Here is a 9,552-nt window from a genome sequence, read left to right on the forward strand (position 1 = left end):
TTAACACCTTAAATGAAGCGGGAGACACGACTCTCTAATTTGATTGCCACGGTAGTGTGTGACTTGAATACTGACACAATGAACAAACACCTGCGCTTTGAACGCTGTTGGGAATAAGATGAGAAATTCGGTACTCATGGTCAGCATTGTGACACTATTGCATCAAAATAGACGATAGCTATTGTTCCTATAATTTTTTGTCCAGAAATTCGCTGTTGCATGCATGAGAACCGAGCTAGATTCCAGAGTGGGAAGAATTCTTTTGTGTATCCCTCTCAGTCAGGGCAGGATCGGGAGCCCACCTCCTAAATGATCTAATTTTTGTTGGTGGGGCGTAAAATTTTTTTTTGAAAAAAATAAAATAAAAAGGAAATAATCATTCTTTTGAAGACTGATTCACTATCTTATGTCTCTTCAGTTGTTCTATTTACAGGTATTATGCATTTGCTTCTACATCCTTCTCTCGCATCTTGAGACTAATGAGACTGGTTCATTGGCTGCAGTCGTTTTCCTTTTGTTCCCTGACTTTAAAAGGTGATCTTTGTTGAGGTTACGTCTCTGTCACTTGTTTGTTGTATCCCTGTTGACTTTCTCCCGTTTTCTCCCTCCATTTTAAAGGTATCCATATAGATCTGTTGGTATTTTCTCGTATTCCGTGCTTGTATGTGTCCTTATCACCCGTGTCTGTATTAAATGAGCAGAGGAAATGCTGTAGAGATTGGATAACTTCTTTACCACTGTATCAATTGCCTTCATAATTATCAAGAAATGTTTATTTTTTCAAGAATTTGTCAAAGACATCTCACATAGAAACTGTAAAAAGAAGGGGGGAGGGGGGTGTAATCCACATTTCTCCTCTTGTCGAAACCTTGCCCTATTTGACTTTTGTGTGACTTCCTATTTTTCTGAAGCTGACAGAACGCTTAAAGCTAAGGGAAATCAATACAATATAGATGAGAGACACCAACAGTGATGTGTGGAGGCGGTGCAACAGAAAATCACTGTAGAGATTTGTCGTACGTCGGCCCACCGGCATAGACAGAGATGGTAATTTTGTCGAAAAATAAAGGTAGAATGTTATAGCAGTTATCCTAACCTTTTATAAGGTGAAAAGTTTGTGTTCATGTCGTGACTATTTTGGAAATTATGACCAAGAAGGGAAAACTTTTCAGTTAGCCCCCATAGTTTTCAGATGATATCGCTCTTAGTAGTTTATCTTTGATGTTGGCCTTTTGGCATTTTGGAGTGAGAGTAGATGACAATTCCTCCTACGTTTTGTTTTTGAAAGCCTGTTTCAACAGAATCGAGAAATATAAACGAAGAAGATCGTAGAAAGAAAGTGTCACTGCTTGTCTCCGCTTGATCTCAAACACAGAAGAAACGAAAATGGGAAAAACGGAAAGGGGGGGGGGGATTTGATGAATGGCATATTTTCGTCAGAGAATACAGTAAACTCTTTCAAAACAGCAAGGAAATGGCCCTATTCGCCTTTTATAGTGCGGTCAAAAATTCATGGGGCAATTTATCCTCAAATATCTCTTTCACAAGTACATCAATGTTATCCATACTTTGCAGGGCAGTTTTGTATCAATTTGTCTTAATCATATTTTCCCACACAATTGAGCTATATTTAAAAAAAACAAAACTTTTCTTCATAAATTTATTTTAAAAATACTATAAATCTCCGTCATGCGTAAAATGGGAATGTACACTGCGCTTCCCACTTCTCTCACACACATTGCATCTTATGGCCTTCGTCAGAGCTCACCAAAGACCCCTTTTACTTAAAAGTTTTAGTGGCAAAACTTTATTGCGAACATATTTTATGCACTAACGGTTCTCGAAACATCCGTTCAATAAAGATAGTGTTACGATTAGAAGAAAAAAAATGACGTACTTGCTTTAAATAGCGATATTGCCCCAGCTGTAAAACTTTAAAAATCTGTAGAAACCACCCACTTGATTTTTTTAATTAGTACTTATTAAGGAATTTTCTAGAATACAGCTAACAGATGTTTACAAAAATGTTGTACGACAAATTGATACAAGTCATTGTACAAAAGCTGGAGAGTATCCAATATATTCGATAGTTTTGGAAATATTTGATAAGTTGCGCCATGAATTTTTCACCGCATTACTTTTTTGGGATTTCAGTATCTCACATGTAAATTACCTTCAAAGACTATACAAAAGTATACTACATTGTATTATTATCTAGTAGGACGCCCTGTCGAGCTGTATGGGAACTCCACCTGGTATGACATTTCAGATATATTGCATCCAGTCAGGAATTTGAGATTTAAGAGCCAGAAGAGTGTATACAAACGACTGTCTCAAAAAGGGGTTATAATTAACAAGGGCGTTTGTCCTTATGAGGCAAAGGCAATATGATTGTGCTTTGCCGCAAACATATTATGCTAACGGATAATGAATGAATGCTATGATGGCCTTGTCTATTGGCAACTGGTTCAGAGATAGCGTGTCATAGGTAGGCAGCTACATAATCATTATAGTGCGTCACGCCACTGGTTACTTTTTAGTACGGGTTCACGGCTCAATATATATAATTATATGTTGATTCCATAACTGCGACATCATATTGGGTGCAGCAAGGCCTCCTGAACTGAAAGTATCTTTTGATATATTGGCCGGACCTTGGTAGAAACAGTGGTTTGGCTAAAATGTGAACACATGACAGTCTGCAAAAATTGCAACAACAAAAAATTAGACCAAAGTGAGCAATATTTCTAAGCAGATAAGACGTAGAGGTACATATTTTTTGTGCATGGCCTGTTTCTGGAATGTGTCTTTTTTACTTCGATTTTTGAAAACTCGTCAGTTGTTTTTCCTTTCAATAATATGATTTTTCTAACGATGTAAAATGCAAAAAAATGTTACATTTCAATTTTACGTCTCTATAGGGACTGCTAAGAGTATCGTGGAAGGAAAAGAAATCTATGAGGTAGTGCTTGATGAAGTCCACGTGGGATGCTCAATGTTAAAAACAATCAGGAAACGAAAAATACAGTTTTTGTGACACCTGAGTAGACATAAGGGTCTTGAACATCTAGCTCTCACTGGCAAAATTGAAGGTAAACGAGGCAGGGGTAGGCCCAGAACCACATACTTAGGGAACCTAACCAAGTGGGTAACAGGGAAAGATCAGGGAAACGTAACTTTTTTTTTAGAGCAACCGAGCAAAGGAATGAATGGAGAACCATGATCGCCGATCTGGCACTGGAAGACGATGATGATAGGGTACCGTAAATGTTGGAACTCTCAGGTTAGACAAAAACCCAGAAGAAGACCGAAATCTACCTTGGAGCGAGATCTACAGGCAAATCTCAGGCGTATGGGAAACGGCTGGCAGGAAGTGGAGAAGTTCGTCCAGAACAGAGAAAGCTGGAAAATCCTTCTAAAATTCTTGGTAGCCTATACTCAATACGATGGTGAAAGAGGCGAATGATAATGATGATGATGATGATGATAGTATAAACATATCTTTACGAGGGACCAAAAAGGGCGAAATTGTATAGGTTTAATGCCCAATGATTAGAATATTTAAAAGGCAGGACCCCCAAATTTAACGTCCGTTTCCAACACAGAGCCAAATGGGAAAATTAATGTAAGGTACTTTTCCCAAGGACAAAGCATCAAACCTGCAATATCACACACACACACACACAAACACATACGCACGCACACACACACACATACACACACACACACACACACACACACACACTCCCCCCACAAACGCATACATGTACACCACATATATACATACACAAACGCTTCGCATACACTTCACCCCCCCCCCCCCCAAACACACCCACACACCTACACACACACACACACATACACTCACACACACACACACACACACACACTCCCCCCCCCCACACACACACAAACGCATACATGTACACCACATATATACGTACACAAACGCTTCCCATACACTTCACCCCCCCTCCCCCTAAACAAACACACCCACACCCCAACACACACAAACACACATACACACAGAGGGGAGAATGACAACCTGTCGAACTGCTTGCCTAAAGGTTTCTGACCTAGAAACGTCTCACATAAAACAAACAAGGAACACTGACTCCTTCAAAGAGAAAAAAAATAATACAAGCAAAACAATACAACTCTCTAGTGTCATTAAAAGCCATTGTATTATTCAATTTTATTCAGCATCACATTCTGACCTCTAGAATACACTATCTGTAGGCTTTAAAATCTTTTTCTTCACAACATAAAATATTCATTTCTCCACTCCTATTCATTACATACAGAAGGGAATATCTAAATAAAGAAAACTAGACCTATAACTTTGTTAGGAGTTAAATTTAATATGAAGCACATTTTCCGTGCTTTGTACGAGAAGTTAAGAATATTATAAATAATCAAGAACTTTGACACCATATGGAAAAATATCTAATCAGCGTGCTATAAGATATTTTACTTGCATAGCATAATGAGTGCTTTCAGAAATTCGTGTCCGATAATGTGACACTCAGTTTAGACACGGAATCCGTAGCCGGTCCTCCGTCATCCTCTGACCTAGAATCTCTCGTTTCGTCTTCATGTAGTTCCGAAGGCATGTGAATGTCATTCCTTTTCTTCTTGTCTGTTGCTGGCCTGCTACCCATGACTTCTGCTTTGTCTTGTATTTCTACTGACGACTCGAGATCAAATTGATGCTTCTTCCCTCGTCTCCTTGTCGCATCTCGAGGACACTTGTGACTATGGACTTTAATGAACTCATTGGTTAACCCTCTTAAGCCAGGGGAAAGGTCCTTGCCCTCAAATGGGTTTGCATCCCCATCTTTAGATCTGTTATCTGCAGTGCCTTTTCTAGCTTTTTCCTTGATGTGTGTTTTTCTCAAAGTCGTGAGGCGCCAATTGGCCCCCGCTGGGGAACACTGATCATCAACAGTTGCTGACGATTTAATCTCGTCATGCTGTACCTGAAAGTTACGAACACACCCTGCTTCATTTTCTTTCGTGTCTCTGTGAACTACAGTTTCTTCCATTCCGTTAGACTCCCTCGCATTACGCCCCCAATTTTGTTCACTTTCTCCAGCATTATTCACGTGAGGTAGGGGTTCATCTTTCCCAGACTGTTGGCCATATCCCGGACCGCTGTGACGTCGTCGCTCAGTGACAGCGCGCCCAAAGACTCTGGAGGACTTGCTGGTGTCCTGGTGGAGAAGGTCCGAGTGCCTGCTTGTGTACACGTCACTGGGGCGCTGACTGTCGTGGAGGGAGCTCACAGCCGTGCGGTCATCGTCCAGCATGTACTGTAGTCGACGGGTTCTGGATCTGGTGGGGGAATGGGGGAGTGGGTGGTAGTGGAAGAAGACTTGCAATGATAGTATTATTTTCAGTGGCAGGAAACAATTAATCATTATTAGTTTGTGAACTTAAAGACTACAGAGGAAAATTACTCTACTCACTTCATTATTTTTGGCATAACTCGAGCGGCAAAAGTATATCTATTTTTTTAATAGTAGAGGGTTTTACGGCGCTCGCAACTGCATAAGGTCATATGAGCGCCAAGGGGTGGGTGTCAACAGAGAAGTCTTTACAGGGAATCAGACTTAGACTGCTCACCTCTCTAGCTTAAACAGCACAAGGTCTGCTTCGACTATCAAGGCACCCCACAATAGCAGGTCACAAGGGAGTGACAAACATACAAAAGAAGTAGAGGAAAATGACAATAATAAGGATCAGGAAAGAAAAAGCAGCAGTTCCCTGATGCAGATCAAGCACGGTTATGAGCGTGACATGAGTCAGCCCATTTACAATTCTACTATGCTTGAACGAGATATGTCTCCCCTTTGGGAATGGCCTAAAGACACTTCAGTCAGTGGCACGGCCCCGGGGGGTGTATATCTATGTAAAAAAAACCCAAAGTCAAATCTGTACTTCAGAAGAAAGAAATGACATGAAAAACAATACTTTAAACACTCCACACGCCCATCCGCCATATACCTTATCTAATGACTTCAACATGGCAGCATAAAAACGTGAATATGCACAACAAAGAAAACACTGTACACTATGGGCTTGAAAAAAATGTAACAGACTATAGACCAGTTAAACATCCGTGGCGCAACTTATCCTCAAAATATGTTTTTAACAAGTGAATCATTTTCACCCATATTTTGCATAGCAGTTTGTATCAATTTGTCTTAATTTAATTATATTTTTCCACAACAATTGTGGCAAGATATAAATATTTGTCTTCATTAATATATATAAAATACTACAAATCTCCTTCATGCGGAAAATGCAATTGTTCATAGCACTTCTTGCTTCTCACACACTTTTGCGTACGCATAATATTGTTCATATCACAGCTCACCAAAGACACTTTTTAGTGGCAAACCTAGTTACAAGAAATCAATTTTATAGAGAACACGTTTTTTGCACTAAAAGTTCTCAAAGCAAGCCTTCAAAGAAGATAATCTCCCGATCATGAAAACAATTACGCCATTGCTTTTAAAAGCGATATTGTCCCAGCTGTACACCTTTTAAAATCAGTAGAAACCACCAACTGGGATTTTAAAATTAGTATTTATTAAGGGATTTTCTAGAATAGAGCAAGCAAACAGGTGTTTATAAAAATATTAATCTGTTCAGACAAATTGATAAAAGTCACTGTGCAAAAGCTGGAGAGTTTATGTTCGATAGCGGAAGAGATATTTGACAATAAGTTGCGCCACTAATTTTTGACCGCACTATTGGTAGGCCTTAATGTCAAGAGGCTTGACCAAGAGGGGGAAACGTGGAAAACACTTGTCGGTGGCCGGTACTCTAGCCCATGGTGAGAATGAGGTAAGGTGTGGCATGGTGATAAAATCAGGCGCTCGTCAAAGTAATGGAATGGAAGAAATCAACATTTTTCCTCTTGTACGGCAATTTTTACTGAAATGTTTGTTTTTGACTCAACACCTTTTAAGCACAATTTATACACACTCCTGCGAGGATTTTTTATTTTTCCTGAAAAATATTGATTAAAGGAACACAATTGTAAATTTACAGTTTACAAGGACACAACAGCTTGGGAAGTCACCAAACGTTGGCGATAATTTTTTCGATACTTTTACCTCTGACACCTGGCTATCCCCACCTCCTCCAATCCCAATTAGCTCTATTTCTATTACTTGGAAAAATAGCTGAGGTTCTTTTCATCAAAAGTGAGGCGAATGAACTGGTTTTAAGATAATACAAGACTCCAGATGCCCCCGAATTTGACGAGTGCCTGATTCCACCGTGCTGTGACACCTTGAATGTTAATCATTACCTGTTCTGAGGTACTCTGTTCCAGTCGTAGGTAGCCCTGACGTATTCGCTCCTCAGTCTCTCGTGGTCTCTCTCTAACGCCCTCAGAGACTCTCGGGTGATCTTGTGGTAGACCTTCTCCGCGTCTCGCTGAGATGTCAGCTCCACTATACGCATCTTCATCGCATCGTAGCTAGGGCACTTTTTGGCGGTGTCCGGCTCTCTTGCGTCAGTTCTGGAATTTTATTACTTGATTTGTAACTTACTTTCGAATGAGTCTCGAGGCTAGTTTTGCCTTCGTCGTCGTTGTCGTTGTCACTGTCGTTGTTATCTATTTATTCTTTTCCTTAAATTATACAACTATTTTTGAAACTAGAAACGTTCTTGTTCAGTTTGTAATGAAGAAACACTCTGCTTGATAACAGCTACATTGCGTCTCAGGAACATACATACACATTTCTTACAAACAGCAATATATGCCTAACAGAACGACTCGATTCTCATACTCACATTTTATACATATTTGAAATGATCTTGTTTTGAAGCTCTTCATTTTGATCCGACAATGTTTTGGAGAAAGACGTGAGTCCAGACTGTACTTTCTGGGTAACAAAGAGTTTTGGGTTTAGTCCAACTTGTTTTTTTAAATGAAGAAACGTATTACAAATAATGTTTTTCAAACAAATATATAAGAACAACAACCCAATAAACACGACAAAATAAGGGCAACATACAAATTGATTTCTAGCATTTTCAAATAAGCTCAAAGTATACAAACCGTCGTATGTGGTGTAGCAGATAGGTGCTCGCTGTCATACGTAGGAGTCCAATTCCTAAGAGGAGAGAAAATTGTTATCGAGTATCTCGGTATTTCTACTGGGATGTTGTATCCCTCTAAGCCCGGGATGGACCCGGCAGCCTCCTTCTTGACTAATCTAAATTATTGTGTCGTTGGGGGTGTAAAACATCTGCAATTAAAACTGAAGGATAATAAGGATATAATAACAAACATATTATTTTCATAGATAGCCTACATAGTTGGATTCGCTATATAAATCTACTGCCACATAATTTCATCAAGGAAAGTTTCATTAACTGACTAGTTTACTACTTAGACAAGCCAAAAACGTACTGTAGGATCCTGTTTGTTGATTTTTCGTTAGCCTTTAATACTATCCAGCCAGCTATTCTTTTAAAGAAATTAGACAACCTAGGTGTTAAGGTCAATTTATTATTATGGATAGGCAATTTTCTTACCAAGCGAACCCAGTATTTAAAATTAAAACATTCCTCATCGACATACATCTCAACAAATACAGGGGCCCCTCAAGGAAGTGTTTTATCACCAGTTTTATTCACACTATAAGAGAACGATTGTCAAATAAACAACAGTAACATCAAGTTGATACAATTTGCGGACGATTCAACCATAATTGGTCTAATTCAAGCTGACCCTAACGAAACCGCTTACTGGAATTTTGTACTTAACTTTTCGGAAAGCTGTGAAAATCATAAGCTGCGTTCAAAAGTGAAAACCCCCCAAAAGACCTTATTGTTAACTTTAGAAAAAAGTAACTGCCCCTGTAGCCACTGGAAATTAAATGTGAAAACATCGAGCAAGTGTCAGATTATAAGTATTTGAGTGTTACAATAGACAACGAACTCAACTGGCGTGTCCACATTCTCTCCTGCATAAAACAGTGAACAAAAAGACTATTTTTTCTAAGGAAGTTCATGTATTTTAAAGTTGATAATACTTTAATGCCCACATTCTATCTTTCAACGATAGAAAGTAGGATCAATTTTTGTATAACAGCATGGGCTGGGAACACAAGATGACAAGATAAAGAAATATTAAATCGATTAATATGAAAAGCATGTAAAATTTCAACATCTACACTCCCTTACTTGGATGGGTTGTACATAACAGCTTGCACTAAAAAAAAAATTCCATCTTTTTAGACAACAAATATCCCTTGTTCCATCAAATAAAAACATCAGTCAGAAGTAAAAGACCTAGGCTTCTGATCTGTTACAAAGAAAGATAATTATATGGAAGGTCATTTTTACCAATATCCATCAAAATTCTTCCACCTTAACCATCTTGTTATAAGTATTCATATAACCTTAGAGCATGCATCAGAATAACATTGAGTATGTATCTAGCCTAAAATTATTATTGTTTATATTGCTGTACATTTATATTATGTATGTGATTATGCATATGTGTGTGTGTGTGTGTGTGTGTGTGTG

The 9,552-nt window shown here is 38.8% G+C and overlaps 1 protein-coding gene across 1 annotated transcript in view; it reads right to left on the reverse strand.

Annotated features, from left to right (window-relative positions):
- Nucleotides 1-4,194: 4,194 nt before the first annotated feature.
- The window catches only part of LOC101854580, a gene marked incomplete in the record, with an annotated part of 15,657 nt that continues 10,299 nt past the window's right edge, over nt 4,195-9,552 (reverse strand). The window contains 3 exon segments of the mRNA XM_013083626.2: nt 4,195-5,334; nt 7,322-7,534; nt 7,810-7,901. Of these exon segments, the coding sequence (XP_012939080.1) occupies nt 4,497-5,334; nt 7,322-7,534; nt 7,810-7,901 (1,143 nt within the window).

Source organism: Aplysia californica, unplaced genomic scaffold (genome assembly GCF_000002075.1).
Source record: "Aplysia californica isolate F4 #8 unplaced genomic scaffold, AplCal3.0 scaffold00245, whole genome shotgun sequence".
NCBI lineage: Eukaryota > Metazoa > Mollusca > Gastropoda > Aplysiida > Aplysiidae > Aplysia > Aplysia californica.